Below are 23,139 nucleotides of genomic sequence, written 5' to 3' on the forward strand. Positions count from 1 at the left end.
TACTCTTACTATGGGTGAGTCCCTAGATAATGATCCTCATGATAGTTTCAGCTTGAGCACAACTCTAAAACTTTACCACCCTGGATGCAACTAGTCACTCTAACTTGGTCAAAATATGGAAAAAAACACACTTAAATGATCTTCATGCAACCATGAGGCACTTTGCTCAAGATCTGAAGTCGCATGGCATGTATCAGTTGACCACTTGTCACCTTTTCCCCATGCTCTGCTAGGTCACCATAGCTGCCAGGGAATACTCACTCATTTTGTGTGTTGCTCTCACCAAGTACCATAGTTAACAGTAAGTTGTTCAATTGCTGTCAACCAAGAGTGGCTTAAAGTTCAAACAGAATATTCCAAAGGCAGGCTGTGACCTACCTTTAGAGTAATGGTTTTTAAACCCACTTTTGCTGAGAGCATATGTGTGGTCAGAGCAAAATCAAAGACCAGTACCTTAACTGTCAAAAACATAAATCATTCCATATTCTCCACCTATTTCAATGATTTATTACACTTTATTTCATCTATGGATGTTCTGGCCAATCTTACTTACCACACCTCTACATAAGGTAACTAATTCATACAAGTTTCTGTGTGTTATTCTGGGACTAGTTAATGTAATAGAAATGTAGCAGGCACAAAACCTGCCCCTGCATAGACTCCCTTCCATGGGTGGAATCTCCTGCCAGAAGCCTGTTCCTGTGGGGCTTTCCATAGACCGCAGCTTCCCTCAACCTAGATCCACCTGCACCCCATGTGGGGTCTTTCACTGGCTGCAGAGCTGATACCTGCTCCTCTGCAGTCCTCCCTGGGCTAGAGGAATGGCCTGAGTTACCATGGTCTTTTCCACAGGTTGCAGGGGAATCCTTGTTCCCACATCAGGGACCTCCTCCCCCTGACCCTTTGTGTCTTCTGCAAGGCTGTTTCTTTCACGTTTTTGTCACTCTTCCTCACAGCTGCTACGTAGTGTTTTTTGCACTTTCTTAAATGTCCAGTCTCTTCACATAGAGCTTCCTCCCTCTTAAAATTAGAAAATCTGGGATCATTAAAGTTTCACTTGAAGATCAAAAGGATGAAGAAAAGTGATATTGCCAATCATACACCTTTTGCAAATGTGTTGTTTTGGTTTTGGTTTTCATTAAAAAGATGCACTTGCTTGTCTACATGGCAGGAAATTTCATTTGAACAAAATACAGAAACTGAGTTTTCTATTTACCAGGTAAGTTCTCCTAACAACCATTAATCAGCACTGTTAATACATTAAAAAAATATATCACTGAGAATTTTTCAGTTGTTGGGGTAGGTTTCTTTTTAGCGTGGGGTTTTTTTATCAGTTGGTTTGGTTCTAACCTTTAATATAAAGGCTTCTGTGCGTATCCAAAATGGCAACAGCTGAAAAATGAAGTGTTACAATTCCATTTAAAGATGCAAGTCGCTTGGACAGTGTCTGTTTTAATCACAAAATATGGAAGCAATTTTTGTTGTATGCAATCCCATCTACTCATTAGCCTTACTGCATTGTTAATTCAAGAATATTCTATCCATCTATATATTAAAAAACACATGTCCAGTGCTGTACCTTATAAAAATCTTGCTTGTAAGTAAAGCCACCTTGCTCAGGAAACACAGCATCCAGTCACCCCTTCGTCTTCAAATTCACAATGACGTGAAACTCCAGACAGCTGATGCTCATAAACAGCTGTCAGAGTTCATAGCATTAATATTTTACCTTAGCCAAAGCTCAAATCGCTTTAAGCAGCACACTATTTCCTGTTTGTTGCAAAGAATCACAAGTGGAACACAACTATATAATTAAAATACTAAAGAGAACACAATATTCAGATTATACAACATGTAACAATCAAACATTAACACTTCTGAACAAAGTCCAAGGTAGGTTCATGCCAGGTCGTTGATGGTTCATTTGCTAACCAGTCACATAATCAGATTAGTTTTGTCCTGCAGCCTACTCCTGTGCTATGAATACTAATGCAATTCAACTTTCATTTTACTAGCAGAATTGCCTCCATTTAAATCACAATAAACTTGAAGGTGGCTCTGCTGTTACTTACTTAAAATCATATGTTATGGGAAAAAAAAAGGCAAGTATTAAAAGCATGTATCAATCTATTTCTTCAGTTCCTCTCTCTAACACCTTGCAAAATTCTTGGTTCAATATGACATTATGACACTATGAAACTGAAACAAATTTGTGAGCTCATTTAATCTTTTCCTACTACTATTTTCCTGCAGCTCATTTGTTTTATGATTTAGATAAATATATAAATGCCAGTCCAGTTTAGAACTAAACTAAGAACACTGAAATATCCTCAAGGAAGAAATCACATTTTTCTGATTCATTGTACAATCTAGCCCTAATGAAATTCTAGCTTTCCTATATTTTGCAGTTAAACTATGTATATGGGTTTTTTTTCGACTACCTGAGGCTGTAAGGAGGCTATATACCTACTGCTGTCAAAATTTAGTTTGTCAAAATGACAGAGGTGTGGACTTTTGCCACCATAGTGCATCTAATGATGATTAATAATATTTTCTTGACTACCAGGTTATTAGCAAGCTATACTGAATGCTATCAGTCTCACTCCTTGCATTCCCTAACACATTTTTGGTCTCTTTTTCTGGCAAATATCAAGAAAAACCAAGCAGATGAGTCTTCTGTCTCTGAGGGACCTTAATTTTCTAATCATTCTTAGCAAATACTGCCTCTGATTCCACCAGCATGTAGAATCTACATCAAATACATACCTTGCATTCAGTAGAGACGACTGCATTCAACTTAACTAATATCTGACTCAGGAATGCAAGCAGTGCTTGGAGACAGTTTACAACTAAAGCACATTAAAGCACAAGTAGCAGCAGGATAACTCCTGCTATTATGGAAAAACTGATAAATCACCACTGAAACACAGCTGCAGCATGTACAAGTCAAACTCCCAGCATTCTCACGGTCTCTCAGGAGAGTCTGTATATGCTGGGACTCAATGCCCGAGTTATTCCATCTCTTCATTCAGTTTCCCTCTCCAGTTTGGATTATTGTTTCAATATTCACCATGTGCCAGAAATTCACAGTATGAGACTGCCATTCTTCAAGCTCTGCTTTACATGCCCTAACTTTTTATAAATCCTATCTGAATACTGCCTTTTTCCTCAGTGCTGTAAACAGGTTCTACTCATCTGAAGATGATCAAAGCTGCCTGAACAGAAATCCTGACTAAAGGAGTTTAAATCTGATATTACAACAGGCATTGAACTGTCCACTGAACTTAAACCTCATTTTAGAAAATTACATGCAGCACAGAAGACGTTTCAGCAGTAGCCATCTCAGAAAAATAACCTAAAACATACAGGCAAATCCCCTACAATACTTTAAGCAAAATATTTCCTTACACAGGAGAGTATCTAATCCAGTTATGGAGAGAAAACCAAAATGTGGCCTGTCTAGAAAGTGAAATAGTCACAAATTTTTGAAGTTGAACTTAGTGTAGTATGGGTACCATTTTAATTTGTAAAGATTATTAGTAAGCCAGTATTAGCAAATGTCAGGGCAAAACATCAGTTTCTGAGCAGTCTTCTATTTTAATGTTTTATATTTTGCCATTCCATAAGCAGCCTGAAATACAACCATTATCTAAATTTTTGTTTCTGTACTATTCTAACCAACAACTTTCAACAGAAAGCTTTACTCATTAAACAACACACTGAAAATGTTCTTTGCAGACCAGCAGCATATCATACTGATCAGATCATGTTTCCAGTTTATTATTCTGAAAAATCAATTAGAACAAACCTACAAGCTACAATATGTGCTTCAATGTTACGTACTCAAATCTTTAATTGTGGAAGAGAATCTATGCTGCATAATGGACCAAAGCAATAGAAATGGGTAGATAATCTGAAAAGGAATGACCAAACTTCATACTGAAATGTGCATAAATTTTAATCACTTCTGAATTTTGCAATGTTTGAATGTTTGTAAATAGTTTCCTTGAAGTACTTACTGTAAGCCTGTAGGCAAAGCACCATGTTTGAACACCTAAAGGCTGGGGATGAGCTTTAAAGAAAATACAATCATACTAAAAGAGAACCTCCAAAAGTTTTATTAGGATTTCAACAGACATTGAAAAAAATATTGCATAATGATTGAAAACATAATATTTTTAACAAAGTAGCAATGTGGTATCAAGTAAAAGAAAGACTGGAACAGCTGTCTATATATGCTGCATGGAACATGTACCAGGAAAGGGATATGACATTTTTAAAATTCAAGGTCAAATGTGAACAGGTCACATTTTGATAGACTGACTATACACCATAGATGTTTTATAAACTGCATAGCAGTGTAAAAAGAAAAAAGTTTTATCCTAAGTATACTGTATTCCTGCATTTGGAGCAGTTTACAAGGCAGAGATGTTGTTTACAACATTGATATTTTAATAGCTCTGGATTCTCATAAAAAATAAACTAATTTAACAAAAAAAGCCTGTATCTACATTTGAAAATAAAAGTGCATGTATTGAGAAATAGTGTTATTTCTTAAGAAGAGTACTTTAAAAATTCATTTTAATAGATCAACAACTGATGATACTTTAGATGCAGTTCTGCACTGTGCTACAAGCGAGGTTCTAACACCAGTTCCTCTAACTGAACATCCTCTTTTCCATAAGCACCAAGACACGTGCCTGCCTACTGTACTTATCTGGGTTCTGGGGAGTTACAAAGAATGCAGAGTACCAAAACCACCATACTGCTCACTAAAAAACCACCAGTAACCCAAGACAGATGTTTTAAAGTAGATTTAGCCATAATTGCAAGCATCATCTCATCAACTTCCAGGATCCTTCCAGTCACACAACTACTTTTAAACACTGGAAAGCAGCAGCAAGGAGCCATTAGAGCTAAAAGACAAGAACTGATCAAAGTCTGTCTCCTGCCTTGTACTGAAGAATTGGTGGGTAATGAGCATTTCAGTGCATTCAAAGAACTGGGCTAGGAGTGCAAGATTGCTACCTAAATCCCAGTTGGTATAGTCAGATCTGTATGTGAATCGAGATTCACCTTTCCAGATAACTGTGGTAACAGCTAAGAATTACTGCAAGTGTCGCTAACTGTGGAGGGTTTACTCCTTTCTTCTCTTCACACAACAAAGAAGAGAAGTTGTGGAATGAGAACATGCAGTTTGAAGATCCAGGCAAAGCTTCTATTCGAGTTCTTATAATTTCAACTCATGGCACTGAAGAGTTAGTTGTTTTGTTTTTTTCTGGGCACCTGTAGCACTCTGAATAGAAGAAAGGCAGTGAATGTTTTGCTGGACTGAATCCAGAATGGGAAATTTACAGATACCAAAGCTGTGAACTGCAGCCAGACTAGCCATAAACAAGTGTCCGGTACAGAAATTACAAGGAATAAATTTAGCCATTTTTGTAAACATCTCCTCCTTACTTATCTCTTTTTTTTCCTATAATGGAAATACACACTGTATTTCATTGTTCCAAGCTCTGGTCTGTTTCTGTTTTAGCTTTGTGGCACAGTTGCTAAGTGCAACAGGCTAGAGACACCAACATTAATACAAACAAGTTGGAAAGTCAGTTCAAGTTATTAAAGTTTTGCTATACCAGGCCATTTTTCACAGCAAGTATTCTCTGTTCACAAATGCTTTGTAAGATATTTTCTTATGGAAGACTGGAAGCAAATTGGAGTTCTTGGTTTAACAAATGTGATTTAAAGTAACATTTCTGATATGCCTTATGCAATTAACAAATCATGTCTCATCTTATGAAGATGATACATTTGCTATACATACCAGTAATTTAAAATGCTCCCTAAAAAAGCAGCATTTTTATAGACAAATTAACAGAAACGGAGACAATACATCTCACAACACCACAGAACATGTAAAGCCCTTTCATTAGCTGCACTATAAATTCATAACTGCTCATCACATACTTTGAATTTCTGACTGCTCAAGCAATTTAACCCTCAGCCAATTGCAGGACAAGGAAAAATTCTCTGAACATTTGACATTGTAGGTGTGAGAGTAAAATCAAGTATTCCATGGTTTTAGCTCTAAAAGTTTTGCTCCCAGAAGTAAAACAACTGTTAAGAGTTCAGAAGAAAAATAGCAATTGTTGACATGTCAAAACAAAGTTGTACTAAAAATTAAGCTGCTATAAATCTGAGTTCACTTAGATCATTCCTAAAAACCTTTTTTTTAAAAAAAGCTGATCCTAGAACACTTGTTAATTAGGAAGAGCAGTAGAACACTGATTTAGTGAGAAAAGATGTGCTTAAAAGCTGTGTTTGAGACATCTATTATAGTTTTGCATTCTTATCTTTCAAATATTTGGATTTATAATTTTTTTTTTTTTAAAAAAAAAGGACCAGACACAGAAGGTACAGGATTTGGACAGGACCTCTCTTTCACTACAATTCAGTGTTTCCTATCCAAATGTGGATACCATTTAGAGGCCATTTTGGAAATGATCAGTCAACAGCTACATGGGCACCAGTGAATCAGAAAACAAACCTTAGGATTTTGTTCTTAAATTATATAAGTTAGATAAAACTACCCTGTCCAGCAAGTTCCGAATTTTTCAAACGTTAAGGCAACTTTCATTACTTTCCAGCTAAACAGTATTATAAAAAATAAATGTCACTTCAAACCTTATATACACAGTGACAGAGTAGATTCAGCTAGAAAGTATCTTTAGTACATTAATAAAGTGTCTCGTAATATTACCGAGGTTATATCAGGTGCTTGAGTGTATGTGCAATTGGAGTGGCTGCAATACTTAGAGCACTGGTTTCAAAACGGAGCGCAGTGAACGTCCCTCCTTGGTGAGCTCCCGTGTCACACACATACATGGCAGTGGCACAGCCTCCTCTCGCCTCTCCACAGCGTTGTAGCTGCACTTCTTCAAGTGGTCAGCCATGCTCACGATGTCAGCAAATTTCCACTCATTCACAGTACAAAAGGCTGTACTGAAGCGCCAAACCTAGAAAATAAGCTGCACTTAGGCTCACAGTGTTTTAAGATACCTGAAATCAGAGCAGGAAATTACTTGTGCTTGTGCTAGAAAACATTCAGGTAATATTGTCAGTAACTCGTACTAAAAATCAGTATGACAAAAAAACACTACACAGAATTTAGAATTTAGTATTGTTAGTCTCAGGCTGATTCAGATGCCAAGACAACTCTGAACACTGGGAAGAAATAAAGGTAGTATTTTTTCTGTCCACAAGATAGATACAATCAGAAGTTAAATGATAAGGTATTTCAAGACCAGATGCAATAGTTCATTTCTTATCAACTTGCAGCTCCAAATGAGTGTTGCAAATACTCTGCAGTTTGGGGTGGGGAGAATGGTAAAATCTGTATTACATAACAGTCATCCAAAGGTTTTAAGTTATTTCAGTATTTAAGGTGTTCAGTACCAAGGCAATAGATATGACCTCAACAGGTTTGAAAAAAAAAATTGCTGTAAAGACTACACAGGCAAGAAAAGCAAACCTCGTAGGCAGCTTTCCCACTTCTATGGAATATTGCTCTTACAGCAAATCATGAGGTAACCCTTTAACATTTTAAAATATTGGTAAAAAATAGTCAACTTGCTTACATCCAGCAAAAACTAGACAGACTGTACTTCTACTTCTCCAAGTTTGGAGAAGACTGAGACAACCTGCAGCAATTTTACCTTTTTCTATACAACAATCTCCTCCTTGAAAGATTATACCAAAATCCAGTAGTAACAGACATAATATTAAGAGAAAAGCAGAAACAGGACCAAAGAAATACTTTCCCTTTCACCTTCCAAATAAAAAAAGTAGCAACTTACCTTTTCTTTTACCTGCCAAGAACTTCCTTCTGGGCACTTTCTCTTCTCCCAAAGCAGTATCACCATTCCACGTGCTTGAAGCAAGCTTCCACACACATCTCTCATTAAACGTGACACTCTTGAAAGCTGACATAAACTAAAGCCATCTAGAAAACTAGCAATGTGCTGCAGCACCTCAAAAGGTAGACTACTCAGATGGTCATTGTGTAGTCCAATTAAGCAGCTTTTTGCTGGTTCTACTAATACTGTGGATATACAAGGCTGAACTCCAAATGACCGTAAGTGGCGGTCATGAATAATTTTTGCCCCTTGTGTTGAAGGGCAAAACCTTCGTTGAGAGTATGTACACCCATAATATGCCAAAGGACACCTCTGCTCCATCCAGCCATTAAGGCCAGCATGAATGTCTCCATGCACATTCTTAAAATGTGATGAAAATTCATTCCTTCTAAACAACTGTCCACAAACAAATGTAAACATTGAACGCTGTTTTGTTTGGTATCTAGCCACATATTCCAATACCAAATCCAACCCAAGGGTCTGGAATGGACTTGGATTTGAGAGCTGTGGGTTGGCGTGATCACATGCAGATGCTGAAGCTATTTCCCCCACCATTGTATTTGTGGCCAATATAGCAGATGGGAGAGAAAATGTTTGGGTCCCAAAGTCAACGTGATACACATCGACAGCGCGACTTTCCGATATCCCCCTACCTCCGGGAGAATCTCCTAGGCAAAACAACAGAGCTGCAGTGATTAGATCAATTCCCTGAAGACCCATAGGATCTTCTGTTATCTCCAAATCTGAAGTATCAACAGCTTTGTCTTCTTTTGGTGTTGACCAATAATGGTTAACAAGGAACCTGTACGATCGATGCCGTAAAAGTGAAAATGCATCTATGTTTCTCAATCTTTCTTGTTCCACTTGTCTCTCTAACATTTCTTCTTCATTAGCACTATGAGGAAGTTGTACATCATTAGCATTGCCATTAACTAAGTGATCAGCTGGTATTACTTCAACTTGTGCTGTTACAGGGCAGGAGCTGCCAGACTGTAATTCTTCATCATCATGAGATGCAGTACATTCACCATTTGCTACACTGGACGGTTTTGAATTACATATACCAAGATCTTCACTGTGGTTCAACACTTTTGAACATTCATTTTCTACATGAAAGCCATTACACAAAAGTGAGGAGTTACTGAAGTTTAGATTTAAGTCATGGTTTTGCACTACATCATAACAAATATCACAAGAGCCATTTTGCTCCATTTGTGAATTTTGACTCAGGCTATCAAAGTTAATTCCCCCAACTGCTCCTACATTATCTTCATTTGCATTTTCAGAGTCAGACTTTTTATCCTGAATAATGCCACTAGAAGCTTGTTCTTTAATCTTGGGATCTTCTTTCGTTTCTTGTGGTGAAATGCAGAGGTTTGAACTTAATATACCAATGTCCCTTGTAGCAGTGTTCAGGATATCCAGAGCAGCAGCTAAACTCCTCGTTGTTTCTACAGTAGCTTGATAAAGTGCATCATAGGACTCTTCATCTACAGGCATCAAACCATTGGTGTGCACTGTATCGGGGGCACTTGATTTGACAGAGGTTTGCTCTCTGGATTCTGGTATTTGATCCCCGGCTTTTGACATCATAGTTGCTACTTTAAGTGATTCTAATAACATGCGCTGGTCTTGAAGAGCTAAAGCCATATCTAGCTGCTCCACTTCATCAACATCTTTACTCAGGTTTTCGTAAGATTTTCGGTCAGCATAACTGACTGGCCATCTATTCCACTCCATGGTACAACATACCACACTTGCTGGGCAAACTTCTAGATGATCAGCAATTTTATTTCGGGCTACTACGAAGGGACATCCAAAGCCACTATTCAAACAAGGCACTCTTTCAAGTGGACATAACATGCGATGTTCCTCAGCTTTACATGAGTGAAAAACTGCTCCACAAACCAAGGGGCAGCCAATCAAATCACAGGAAATGCCCGGCTCTGGTCTGGTCATACAACGACGGCTGACACAGTTCACACAGTGTAAGTGTTGCTGATGTTCCTCCATGACTGCAAGTCCAATTCTGAGTAAAGAGACAAGAGACAACAACATAGAATATTAACTCAATGTTATTAATATTTGCGAGCTACTATTTGCAGTTCAGCGTGTTTGATCAATAGACATTTTAAGAAAACATGTATGTAACATCTTATTTCAAAGAAATTATGCTTAAAAGTTCAGCTGAAAATTAAAAATACACATTTGTATCAGAGCCCAGAATTTATTTATTATTTATTTATTTTACAGCCCTGTGCATTTATTTACCAGGTCTAATAAGTGCAACTTAAGTAAAAAACGTTGTATAATACTTCACTGTGGAATAGCCCTTTTTCCCTGCCCATAGCAAATATATCATTCCATAAAAAACAAAGCATGATCTTTGACTATATAGCCAACTACCTAAAATTATATAATTGCACAGAGTACAGAGACAAAATAAAGGAAACCAGACTCATCCTCATGTCCAATTTTTTAAAAGAGAGACAATCTGTTCCCCAGGCTGCCTGCTACCACCTAAGCTGTTGATATCCTCTCCTTGTAGTTCTGTTTAAGGCAATCTGCAGCCTTGAGCAAGCATCTCAACTCCATGTCATGTCCTATTCTCTCCCCACTCTCTATTTCTGCAGACTGCAGTCGTTTACAACAGTTCTTCACTCTTTTTTTTCATCTATAGCCTATAGCCTCTCTATTTTCTACAGTAGCTGTTGTACAAGGGAAGCAATAGTACTACATCATTACACTACATATTAAATAAGTCCTTTTCTTTCACTGAAAACATTTACATAAAACTTCAGTTGACAAAATGGCCCTATCCACACATCCACTTCAATGCACAAAAGGTAATTTTTTAATGCATCCTAAGGAGGCCTTGATCACAATACCACAATTCAAAGTGCAAGGATATCAACAACTCTGCATAACAAGGCCAAACAGCAATAAAAATCAAAATACATATATATCCATGGTGCAATCTATAACACATTAACACCAACAAAATCAATTATTTGTTGCAGCATGGAAAAATAAATAAAAAACAAAGAAAAAAAGAAAAAAGAGAAGAGTACACTTTGTGTCTTTGTATCATACTTTGAGAAAGTCTGGAACTACTCTCCAGCTGGAGTGCAGGCCCACACAAGTCACCAAGCTCTCCCCTGTGCTCTTACAAACTCCCTCTCAGAAGTGACACCAGTAGGGATTAAAGTTCAGTGGTATCAGTGAATGATTTGCACAGAGCCAAATTTCAAAAATATACTGCAGTTTCATCTTTTCCTTGCTCCTCCCCCTCTAGCAATTTTCTTGAGAAATAAAACACTCAAAGAATTTAGGATTAATAAAACTGGTTCCTCCTGCTAACAAGTACTCTTACACATTGTCTTTAGACTAAACACTTCGGGTTTAATGAACTAAGCCTACTAAAATTAAAATTACTATAAACTATAAAAAGAAAACTGCTTCGCCTCAAACTGAAGGTAAAAGGAAACAAAAGTGCCTTTTAGACACTCTAAATACTTTAAACATTTAAATAGAAATCTATGTGACACTTCACTCACTTGTATTCTTTTATAACGCTTTGAAATTCATGCCAACTCTAAGTAGCAATCAGTCCTCATCCCCCCATGCATCGTAATTTGGATAACTTAGATATTTTAGCCACCCACTCTCCTGAACACTTTTAACAAAAAAGCGTATGTACTACACTTAGCAGGCAAAACACAGCTGAATCTTCCCCACCATACTTCAGCATTTATATATTGAGCAACAGTAGATTTCGAATAAACTGTGAAGTGTATCAGTCACCGGACTCAGTGACTGACTTGTTCAACATTTTTGCAAACCTCTCTGGCACATAACCTGCTTCTGACTTGCAAATTAAGTCAGATAGCATCTACTACAAAGAGATTAAACACGTTCAGTAAAGAATGAAAAAATTACTCTACTTCTCTGAAGATAATTTTAGCTCTTTCAGCAAAGCTCTCTATGAGTAATTCTTGCCAAATACGGTGGCCTGTTGCTAGACCAAAGAAAATCTCAGAAATTTCCATCAATACTGAAACCAAACTACTTCTCCTCAAGTTAACAGGTGAACAGATCAAAATGAAACTCTCAGGTTATGTGTATATTTTAAAGTGCCTAAGATAAAATGGAAATAGCACTGAAAAAGACAATTTCTGGCTCTCTATAGAGAGCCCAGCCTGTGCTTTATCTATCTAAACAGAGTCCTGCTCCCATAAAGCAACAGCCTGCTCATTTCAAGCTGTCCAGAAGTGAGCCATTTGGAGAGCAGCGTGCGGGTGTATTCAGGGCAGGAGTAGCTATGACTCTCGTAAGAAAGATGGGACAGTGTGCTGCTAACTGGGCTCAGCTGCACAGGTCACACCTGCCCTGTGCAGGGTACCTGAGATGACCTCCGCCTCACTGCAGAGGTTATGGATGCTCTCACCCTATCCAGCAGCTTCACCATCCACTTGACAGTGCCCCAGGTGAAAAGAGGGCACTCATGTCATGAGCTGCCAATGCCCTTTTCCCACGGGGTGGAAAAGCTGGGTACAGTGTGACAGCAGCCCGGGGGTAGTGCTGCCAAGATCCAGCGTGCTCCTGCACAGCAGCAGGGGCAGGTCTGCGCTGCCCTGGGCACAGCCCGGGTGCACGGAGCAGCTGGAGACACACCCATTCCAGACCCCCATGGCTGCCTGCAGCCCCTTCCACACCAACTGTGACACTTGGACTTCAGTGGGAATTTCACATCAACACCATCAGATCATGTCAAGATATGCCGCACGACAGTGATTTGGACCAAAATTTTACTGATTTTGGACAAGGCAGACGAGCCATCTTCACTTAACCCAGGGAGGGGACATACATTACTTATGCTGGAAAAAACAGCACACACTGTTAAGCCAGCACTATTCCACTGCTTCTAGGCCAAAGCTGGCCCACATGCAGCAGCCAAGAACACAGTCAAACTGAGATCGTGTTTGCCTGCACCATTTCTGGAGACATACCCTAAATTAGTCAACCACCATTAAATACTATCTTTAAATAGCCTGAGCTTACACAGAACATTCTATTAAGACACTAAAACATCCTCCTCCCCAGCACACTATCTTGGTCTTTACAAGTCAGATTGTGAAACCTGAGTTGCACAATGATACTGGTTTTTTTCAGGCTCCTGAGCTCCTTTCACTCATAAGCTAACATTCATCAAAATTTATTTATTTCATATAATCAAATGACCTTTCAAATGTCCTTTCCAAAGAAGGAAACAAAACCAGATGAAAACATCAAATAACACTAACAGACAGTGTTTGAAAGCCAAAGCTGACACTAAAATCCCAATATCAATATCTAAACACTAATTTGTTCTATTATGGATGCTTCAGGTTGGTTTTATCAAGAAACAGTTATGCACAAAATCAATTAAATAGATGAAGCAACTTATTCTCTCAGTTTCTACAAATAAGAATTTTACAGGTCACCAAGAAGGTTGATACTAGTTGCCATTTATCTTAAAATTGAAATACTTTGGCTTGTTTTCTAAACACATAATTTAAAGTATCTTCAGACATCAGTAGACCATCAACACAACATTATTAGAATTCTGTGTGCTGCATAGAAGCCTTAACTCCTCAGCACCTGCTGCAGAACTTCAGTTTAATCAGAATGTGGCATTTCATTTATAAGTTACTAAAAAGTCTCATTAAATATATTAAATGTCATTTTATGCATTTTTAATTTTAATACTTGAGCTTCAAGCCCAACAGCTGTTTTGGGCAGTCATGTGCTCCTGGACTGCCTGAACTACTTTAGGCTTCTGATATAGTTCAATTCTTAAATTGCAAATTATGTACAAAGGAAAAAAAAACCAAAACAAATGACGTTATCAAACTGGTAAAATAAGTAGATAATACCTCAAGAATTTGCACACTGATTGATCAGCAAATGGCCATGACTCACTGAATTTTGTAAGCTCACTCTGTAAACCACAGAACTTAGCACCTCTTTCATTCACAGATTAAGAGTATTCATATATGAATAATTTCCCATTAAAGAACCACAACCAATGTATCATTAGTACTATACTGAGAACAAGAACCACCCTCTTCCCAAATATTGTTTTGTAAAGAAAAAAAACCTGTTAGGTAAAGGGGTGATAAAGAAAATTCTAGCTAGAGGTAACAAGCCCTGTTATTTCCTCTAATACAGCAAACTGAAAGGCCTATCAAGGAATGTCATTGCTGACACAGAGAAAAATACCTGTTGTTAAAACATCAGTAGTATTTACAGTGTTAACATCTCACTGTGCTCTTCGTCACAATATGGTCAGAAAACAGTGTCAGATCAATGACTACAGCAAGAATGAACAGCTGTCCTTTTCTGATAGTGTAGTGTCAGCAACCAGCTTCAGTTCCTCTAGTTCAGGGTGCCGAAGTAGATACACTTGACTGTTACTAGCAGAGAAACCTAAAAATACATCCCGTTCCAGTGAGGTGACCACTGCTCTCAGAATTTGTGCCATCACTTGATGTTATTGTACATACTATACAGTCAGCTGACTAAATCGGCCAGAACATGCTTTGAAAATCTGTCATAATTAAAAGGATTAAAATTCCAGCTGCTACAGCCACGTGATTTCCAGTTGCTGTTGTAACACAAACATTAAAATAGCATAATAAGGGTTTCAGACACACACAATACTTCAGCTGCAAGTGCGAGCTCTCACTTTCTTCTACATCACAAAAATTATACTCAGTATTATCAAACCCAAAGCCTGCTTGCTCATTCTCTACTATATGAATTCTTTGGGGCCAATAAGACAGGAAATCACAGCAACCATTACTGCTATTGGAGCCCTCCACTACACAGCCACCTTTAATTCACCAAACCTATAAAGCTAAAGTACCTTTGAGACTCTTCTATCAAATTCAACTGAATAGACCAACAGGTTCCTAAATGACTGCTTCAAGGAAGTAGAAGACTAGAGACACACAAGCTGTACTACAGGTTTAACTCCCAGGAGCATCCAAATTCACCCACAAGCAAATACATGCAAACTGTACAAAAAATTCCCTTTTGTTTTGGACTCTGCAGAAGCAATGCCTTAAGTTTTAGCTTTTATATTTTTCAGATCCTGTACTGGATTAGTGTATAACTCTGAACCTCATATAGAGCTTTAGTAAGCTCTCATCAAAGTTTGGCCAGACAAAACAATCCTTCCAGGCCTGAGGACCAGGATCATCATCACAGCCTCAGGCCTGAAAAGTATGAAGAGGAAGGAGCAAACTGGGGAAATGTGACTTCATTACCTGAACCTGTAATTGAACAATTAACCCCTGATATGCAAACAGGCCAAACTCAACTGGCCTGAAAAACTCACGACTGTCATCCATCTTGGGTGTAGCCTCTGTGAGGCTCCTGCACTGCCCAAGTTGTATCTGTTAAAGGCCTTTAATAAATACTCACTTTAACTCTGACTAGTCTCTGTTCTAGGTAGCCAGTCCAAGGCATCAGAAGAGAAAACTGTATTTCTCAATCCTCCATCTTTTACCCAGGTTTCTCTTTCACATGACAAACTTGAATTCTCAAGCTTACCTGATACTAATTACTGCCCCCCACCCCTAAGTTAATCAGGACAACCCTGATTTCTGTTACAACAAGGTAAAGCAGGGAATCTAAAACTATATTCAAAACAGTTTGATGGATGAGTGTTCACTGCATTCTCAAACACAAATTCATTCACAACAAAGACAAGAGCATCTTCCCTGGCTGGCAGTGACTGTACATACTGGAATGAGTCGACATTAATTTATTGTTAATCACTGAAAACATGAAAAGAGTTCCAATTACTAAAGCTCAAAATACTATGTAAGCAGGATGCTACCATCATAGTCTACAGCTATTATTATATATTACACAAAAGAGGCAGAAAAAGGTTACACTAAAACATGTTTTTTTACTGCAGGAAAAAAAAACCCTCAGGGGGACACATACTGCTGGAAAGATTCTAGTTTTACCAGTGGTCTAGCATCGAAGCAATATATACTAGCAGGTTCTTTTTAAGCATAAATCAAACTTACCTATCCACCTTACAAACAAATCAGACCAAAAAAGAGAAATCTCTAACTACAGCAGAAATAATGAGCACTAGAATTATAAAGAATTGCAACCTTTACTATGCCAACCTTATAAAGAAGACTTTTCCATGTCTGCCCCCTTCCCACATGTCCTTTCTTCCTGGAGGCAAACCATCTTCCTACCATTCAGAGAATCCAGTGAAATTATTTCCCTCCAAACCATTGCAGCCAAAAAAAAAAAAAAAAAAAAAGAAAGAAAAAAAAAAAAGAAGAATTCAAGGGGAAAAGAGCTAAAGCAAAACACTGCTTTGACTGAAGTGGACCCTCCACTGATGCCCTACGTGTCTGGCTTTGTTACATGTTAGAATAGAAGTTCTGATAAAATGACAGAACACTTTCTTCTATCCCTGTTAACTCAGTCAAAAGAGTGCTAAAAATCAAAAGCAAAACTACTAGGCTTTTCTTTAGAGTACTTTTGTGACAGATCTGCCATGCATTCCTGCTTCCTTGACAGACTCCCCAGAGAAGAAACTCAAAGACCTCAATGAGCCTTTGGCCACACACGGACACAGAACAACGGCACGAGGAACAGCTACACTTGCTGCATGGCTCAGGCACAAAAGCACTCTACCTGTTGAGATGGTGACAGGGCAGAATCAGCTAGAGAGCCAGTAGATTTCATGTGTAAAGCACTTCTGAACTTGAACACAGTGTGACTCCTCGACTGCTGCAGATTCTGCAAGAAATGAGATCAGAAGTAAGGTTTTCATTTCAGGTGTAGACATTACTTTCCATATGTACAATACCCTGAAAAGGTCACGCACTTAACACTGTTTGGGGCTGCAAACACTGAAATTTTTTGTAGATTCTATGGAAATATAAACAGGTTTTTAACAGACTTCGCAAGTAGAACCTAAGTTCTGTCATTTTAGCTTATTGCTAGTTGTTAGTCACACTGGATGGTAACCTAATTATATTTAAGGCTGTAAGAGATTATTAAGAGTTATTATTCTGACCTACTGCACTTAATTCACTTCTCTGACCACTTCAGGGAAAAAAAAAGCAAACTCATATAAAAGACTGCAACAGCTGGAGATCTAAAAAAAAAACCAAAAAACAAAGTTTGATTTTTTCACAAACTGTATTTTAGTCTAGTTAAAATTTGTCCATCTTCAGTCTTCATACATGGGAACTTATTAAGCAGTTGCTTATTATTAAAAAGCTTTTTACTGTAACAAGATGCTTCTTCCATTCTTTCATGCCCAAGGATTACCACTAAAACTTAAGAGAGGTGAAACTGAGGGATATGCCCAAAGGAACAATGATATTCTTATCCAAATACCAACTCACAAATCTTCCAGAAAAGCAGGGAGGAAAATAAGCCATTTCTCAGTAACCAGAAACAGAACCACTGGAAATAACAATGCATTCTGTATTACAGTGGGTAGTTTTAACCACCGAAAAGAAACCAAAAATAAATCCTTCTTACGTAATATTTTAATTCATACATGCTGCTGCCGAAGAATTCCTGACCTCTGCATACTTTCAGAAATCAGGCCAAACATCTCATTAATGTACTGTTTCAGGTCTTACTACACAAGCTTAACCAGCTCCCATAGCAAAATGAGAAAACAACTTTAAAGTAAATAGCCTATGAATGCAACTTCTCTCCAACATCCTACACTGAAGTGCATTGTCCAGTATTCTGTCCATATCAAGTTATTTTTTCTGTTAAACATATACCCTTCTTAGTAGAAAATTACCTGACCAATATGCAGCAAAATAGACAGTACACAAAAACATTTAACAGACATACCCACAAGGATACCTTATCAGATTACACTGAAGTAGAAATGATGGGAGTTTGTCTCAAAATATTTTGAAAAATTTCAAGTAAAACAAAAAAAAAGGTATTATAAGGCTGTTTTAACAACTTTAATCGATTCTATTTTCAAGTATTTCCCTTTCTCATCAAACGAAAGACACTTCACAGCAACTGTCAGGTTTTTTTCCCCCTTCCAAGCTGCTTGGTTTTAAAACCAAACCAGTAAAAAAAAAAAAGGCCAGTTTTAAATAAAATTATTGTCCAAATAAAAGCCTCATCTATCTCAAACAGCTGATGGCAGAAAGCTGGGAATATATCTCATAGTGAGCATGTTATAGCAGCTCTTTCAATATGTTTCTAACATGAATGAAGAACTGGAAAACACAAACATCTTCACTACAAGTTTGTACAGGGTTTTAGGACATATGATTTCTCATCAATTTGTTATCTCTAATATCATTAGAGATAATACTTTTTAGACTGCCTTTTCCAAATGTCAACAGGCTTGATGTTATTTCTTTTTGCCTAAGGACTCCAGCTGAACCATCCTATCCAAACACATTCCTTATCTGGTGACAACAGTGACTCAGACAAAACAAGATTTTGTAAGAGCATTAAAGCTTTGCCAAGAAAACACACTCCTATAAAGACCCTATTTGCAATTAATCTATCACACCAACAAATTTCTCCATCACATAGGACTTTTGGAAAACTATAGTTTGTACTGGAGATGTTTCTAAATAGATAGATAAAAGCCTGAACACTTCAACAAAACAGCACCCAACTTCCAGCACCTCTGTAGCAAAGTGTGAACCAGGTATCACAACCAGCCTGAACCACTATCTAAAGTTTTACACAAACAGGTGTAACTACACCTCTCAGAAACTTACCTCACCATGCCTCCCATTCTCAAGCCTCTCATTTTTTTCATCATGATTTCACATTAAGAGCTTAGATCAATGTTGGACATTTGGTAAGAAACAGCACAATCTATTCAGCTGGATGTTCTACTGACTGTAGGGGTTTGCAGAGTCCTGAAGTTTCAAACAGCATTAACAGATACTATAAAATTATAACAAGACACCAAGTGTCACATCAGAAACTATTAAAAACAGCAGCTTGAAAAGTAAGTCAGAATCTAGAGCTCATCTGCCATTTTAACCCTCTTGGCCTGTTTCAGACCAGTTTGTATTACAAAACTTTTCAGCTTTTTCCTCCATTCAATATTGAGACTAGACAGTGTCCTGACACTAAGGACAGTTTACACAGATATTTCTGTAACCATTAATAATATTCACTTATTTGTGGTCTGTTCAGGAATACTTACCACCCCTTATACAAGCTAACCATCTCGCCAATAGATATTTTATATTTATTCTTATTATGCAGATAAGGAAACTGAAGGGAAACTGTCATCAGTACAGTGATGACTATACATGATTCCCTGCTCCCATCTTTATTCCACTGGGTCTCACTGCCAGAGGCAAACAGCATTTGCCTCCTTTTAGATAGAGCCCACCAAAGAAATATGTCTATCGATATGAGGGAAATTTTGTTCCTTTTAATTCAACTGGACTGAAGGCAAAACAGGGGTGTCTTACATAGCTGAAATCTGCAGCAGCCCCAGGAACTCATTTGAAGATTAATAACCATATGCTTTCTTCTTCACAAAGTTGTAGACTACACCCTCTGTTGTAGACACTCTTTATGACCTAAAAGCCTGGCTGTCCAAAAATATGCTGAAATCTTGTCCAGAAACTTTCCATGCAGATATTGCTTGCTAAATGTAGAACTTATTTTGTCCATTAGACTTCCAACATCAAAGTAGGAGGCAAGGAAAATATAACCCGAATTTAATGAGTTAATTGAGTAAATGCAGAACTTAGTGCAAAAGAAAGAATGTTCAGACAGCAGAGTAAAAACACTGCTTTTGCATAGCTTTTGTCCATTTTGCTGGGATTCTCCTGTTCTCTAACACCTTCTAACTTTGGAAGCAAATGAGAAAAGTCTCAGCTTGCAATACAATCTCAATTCATTCTCTCTAACCTATTTATTTCTCGATGAAACTAGACCATTATGGAGAAATTGCACATTGATATTTACATGCATACAGAGTAAAGCTGCCACCGAATTTTACAGTATTCCAGGTACTCGACTTGCTTGCCAACAAAGTTCTTCTAATATTTTTTGTACTTCTGGGAGAGGGGAAGGTCATAAACAACTGACATCCTCCTCAAACAGGATGCATGAACCTTAATCCCCCCAAATGACAGCACAAGTTAAGGTGTATCACATCAACGTGAAACAGAAGGCAGCAAGTGTCCAGGTGAAGGCCTTAACCATCCAAGCAGAAGTATTCCACATCAATAGAGAAAGCAGAGGAGATACCTTTGCCTTAAATGCTAACACAAGTAAGATTAGGCTATTACTTCAGGGGCACTGGTTTTGAACTAGTATGCTAACAAACACTTATCTGGCATATTAACAACATAACCAGCGAAAGGGAAGCAAAGATTATGAAAAGCTCCTCAGCAAAATCCAAGCAGAGCTTTGCAGAACAAAAGAAAGCCACCTCTCCAGCCCACGGGTTGTTTCCCTTAAGAATTTTGAAGGCCTGCTGCGAACAACAGCGACGCTAGAACTTTTGGAAGTGAGGCCACACAACTGTTCCAACACGCGAGCCGTTCAACAAGCTGCTGTCATCTCCCTGCACGCCGCCGATTGCCCAGCCGTGGGGTTACAGGAGTACAGCCGCACAGCCCTCGTTACCTTCCAGGAGGGAAACAAAGGCTCCGCCGCACGTCAAAAATCTGCCATGAAAAGGGCACTGAGAGAAGAGAGAAAACACCACCTCCTGCACGGTCTGAGCACATCTACTCGACATAACACAAACACGGGGGATTAGAGAAGGATTTCAGCAATACCTTTGGATTACTTGCTCTCTTTCTCTTCCCCCTCCTTTCACGCAGAAAGGCGACTCCCCGACTGCGCGGCACCAGGCAGACCCCGGCCCCACGCCCTCCCCACGTGCTATCGCGACACCCCGACAGCGCCGGCAGCCCGGCGGGGTCAGAGGAAGCGGCGGCGGCACAGCTCGGCCCGCCGCCACCCGCGGGCCCGGCACGGCGGCACACACCCGGCTCCGGGCCCCGCGGGCCAGGGGGGCGGCCGAGGAGCAGGCGGCCCGGCGGAGCCGCACATCGAGCCCCCGCGGCCGCTTCCAGCCGCGACCTGTCAGGGCTGGCGGCGGGCAGGCGCTCCCGGGCGCTTTCCCCCCGCCGGGCCGCCATTTGTTTACCGCCCGGCTGCCGGGCAGCGGGCGCGGCCCCAGGCGGGACGCAGGGCCCGGCTCTCCCCGCCAGTCGCGGACGGCAGCGGAGCCTCACCCGTCCCCGTCGCTCCGCAGGCAGGAGGGCAGGCGCGGAAGCCTGCGCTGCACCTCTTGCTTTCACCCCGCCGGGCTCCGGCCGCCGCCGCCGCGCCCGGTCCGCTTCTCCTCTCTTCGCTTCGCTCCGCCTCTCCCGGCCCGGCCTCACCGCCCGCGGGGCTCCCGGCGCGGCCCCGCTCCGGCCGCGCCCCCGCCGGCCGCGCGCGCGCGCGCCAGCGACAGGCTCAGGGAGCGCGCGGGGCGGGGCGAGGCCGCCGGGGGCGGGGCCGGGAGCTCGCGCGCGCCGGCGCGGCCCCGTTTTACCCCCGGCGGAGGGGGCGGGGTGCCCGGATGTCGCGTGCGCGCTCCCGCTTGTGTCCCGCGCGCGTGCGCGGAGCCGGGGGCGGCCGGGCCTGGAGTGCGGGACTGGGAGGCGATGGTGCGGGACTGGGGCGGCCCGGGATTGGGAGGGCTCCGCGGCCTCGGGGCTCCGGGCCCGGCCCCGCCAGGCCCGTAGGCCTCCCTGGCCGTGGGGTCGGAGCTCCGGCAGCTCTGCTGTGCAGGCGGTGCCGCGGGCGGAGGACGCGGCGGGCAGGGCTGCAGCCTCGGGTGCCGACAGCCCCAGCTGTCAGCTTCGCTCGCCCGGGGCTGGATCACCGGCCTTGGTTCCAGCGTACATCCACCACCACCGCAGTCCATCCCGTAACCAAAATCACCTTTTGGGCCTCTACGGGCTCTGGCCTTACTAAAGCTGTCACCTCGAAACCTTTGCTGCCAGCCATCACAGTACGCCTTGTGGTGGCAATGCTTCCCTAACACCTCTCCTGGAGTGTGTTGGACTTGAGGGCCAGCTTCATTCCCAGACACTTGGCCGTGCGCCCACAGGTGCTGGCTGCTTCCTTTGCAGGTTCTGCCCTTCAACCTATGGAAGCCAGACGGAGGTTGTAGCAGGGTAGAAATTATTCGGGTGTTACCCTGCAAGGGTTGCTATTCCTCATATGCATGCCATGTTTAAGGGGCTGCTTAGTGTCTTAAGAGTCCTGAGCAAAAAAAACTGCAACTTGGACCATGCCCTTTTTTTTCAGAGGGAAAATAATTATACAGCTAGATATGTTGAGGCCACAGAGATAGAGTGAGGAAATAAGTTAATTGACCAAAAAAAAACCAATATTTTTTCTTTAAACTTCCAGGAAAACCTTGGTCTGCACCCAGTTTCTGAAGACCTTATTTCCTGCCATTTGTGTTGATTTCTGTTGGAGAGAGGTTATATATGTTTAAGAGCTAGCCAAACACATCCTCTCAATCTCTCATCACCTAACCCAGGTGTGGGGAGGAAGTAAAAATGTGACTGTTTCAAGTTTGACATTTATCATCTTAGACAAGTCTTAGTTTTTATTTTAAGAGAGCATGAAGGAAAGGCATAAGTGATCATTTCCATGTTAGCTATATAAGACAGAATGTAAGATGACCTTAATATTGAGGCATCTTTGCCAGCACTTCCTATAATAAGCACTCTCAGGTTTGCCCCACCCTTGTATGACGGCCTTGATCTTCCTTGATCCTGAGGACAGGCCCTTTTTCCCCTCATAGGTTTGATTATAGGGTCAGTATATAGTAATCTAGCCAAGTGAGCTCCAGAAGATGATAGGGATTGGCACCATGACTCAGAGAAGCCAGGCAGAATCGTTTCATCTGCTCAACAGACAATTCCATAAATTGCTGGGCAGAATCCATGCAGTCACTGCTTTTCACAATGTCTCTTACTGGCAGTGCCTGCTGTGGGACAGGTGAGGTTACTGCATTGCTTGCTCTCACCACAGTGCAGTGTGCTCAGGGCCTGGCTGAGGTATTAATTACACAGGATGTTGCAGTGCTTTTGTGGCTGGCTGGCTCTGTGCTGGAACTGAGCTTCTACAAGAGAAGCAAGGCACTTCATTTTAATTGCTTCTTTTGAGT

At 40.5% G+C, this 23,139-nt stretch overlaps 1 protein-coding gene across 4 annotated transcripts; it reads right to left on the bottom strand.

Moving 5' to 3' along the window:
• Positions 1–4,102: 4,102 nt before the first annotated feature.
• On the bottom strand, positions 4,103–21,474 carry FBXO30 (F-box protein 30). 4 transcript variants are annotated; one of them, XM_079297714.1, is made up of 4 exons: positions 21,203–21,474; positions 16,623–16,727; positions 7,854–9,942; positions 4,103–7,013 (listed from the first exon to the last, which is right to left on the bottom strand). In XM_079297714.1, the coding sequence occupies exons 3-4, from the start codon at positions 9,924–9,926 to the stop codon at positions 6,810–6,812; spliced, it is 2,277 nt and encodes a 758-aa protein (XP_079153840.1). In that variant the 5' UTR covers positions 9,927–9,942; positions 16,623–16,727; positions 21,203–21,474; the 3' UTR covers positions 4,103–6,809. The 4 variants fall into 4 exon arrangements, with proteins under 4 accessions (XP_079153840.1, XP_079153842.1, XP_079153841.1 ...); XM_079297716.1 differs by lacking the exon at positions 21,203–21,474 and adding an exon at positions 20,741–20,942; XM_079297715.1 differs by lacking the exon at positions 21,203–21,474 and adding an exon at positions 20,389–20,631.
• Positions 21,475–23,139: the final 1,665 nt, after the last annotated feature.

This window comes from Erithacus rubecula (assembly GCF_903797595.1).
Source record: "Erithacus rubecula genome assembly, chromosome: 2".
In the NCBI taxonomy this organism is placed as follows: domain Eukaryota; kingdom Metazoa; phylum Chordata; class Aves; order Passeriformes; family Muscicapidae; genus Erithacus; species Erithacus rubecula.

What these genes read in the sequence shown, in the direction of transcription:
- FBXO30 (XM_079297717.1), bottom strand. Translation starts at nt 9,926, where the DNA reads ATGGAGGAACATCAGCAACACTTACACTGTGTGAACTGTGTCAGCCGT. An exon ending in CTTGGCAGGTAAAAGAAAAG is followed by an intron (nt 7,014 to 7,853) that starts GTAAGTTGCTAC and finishes CTTATTTTCTAG; the next exon opens with GTTTGGCGCTTCAGTACAGC.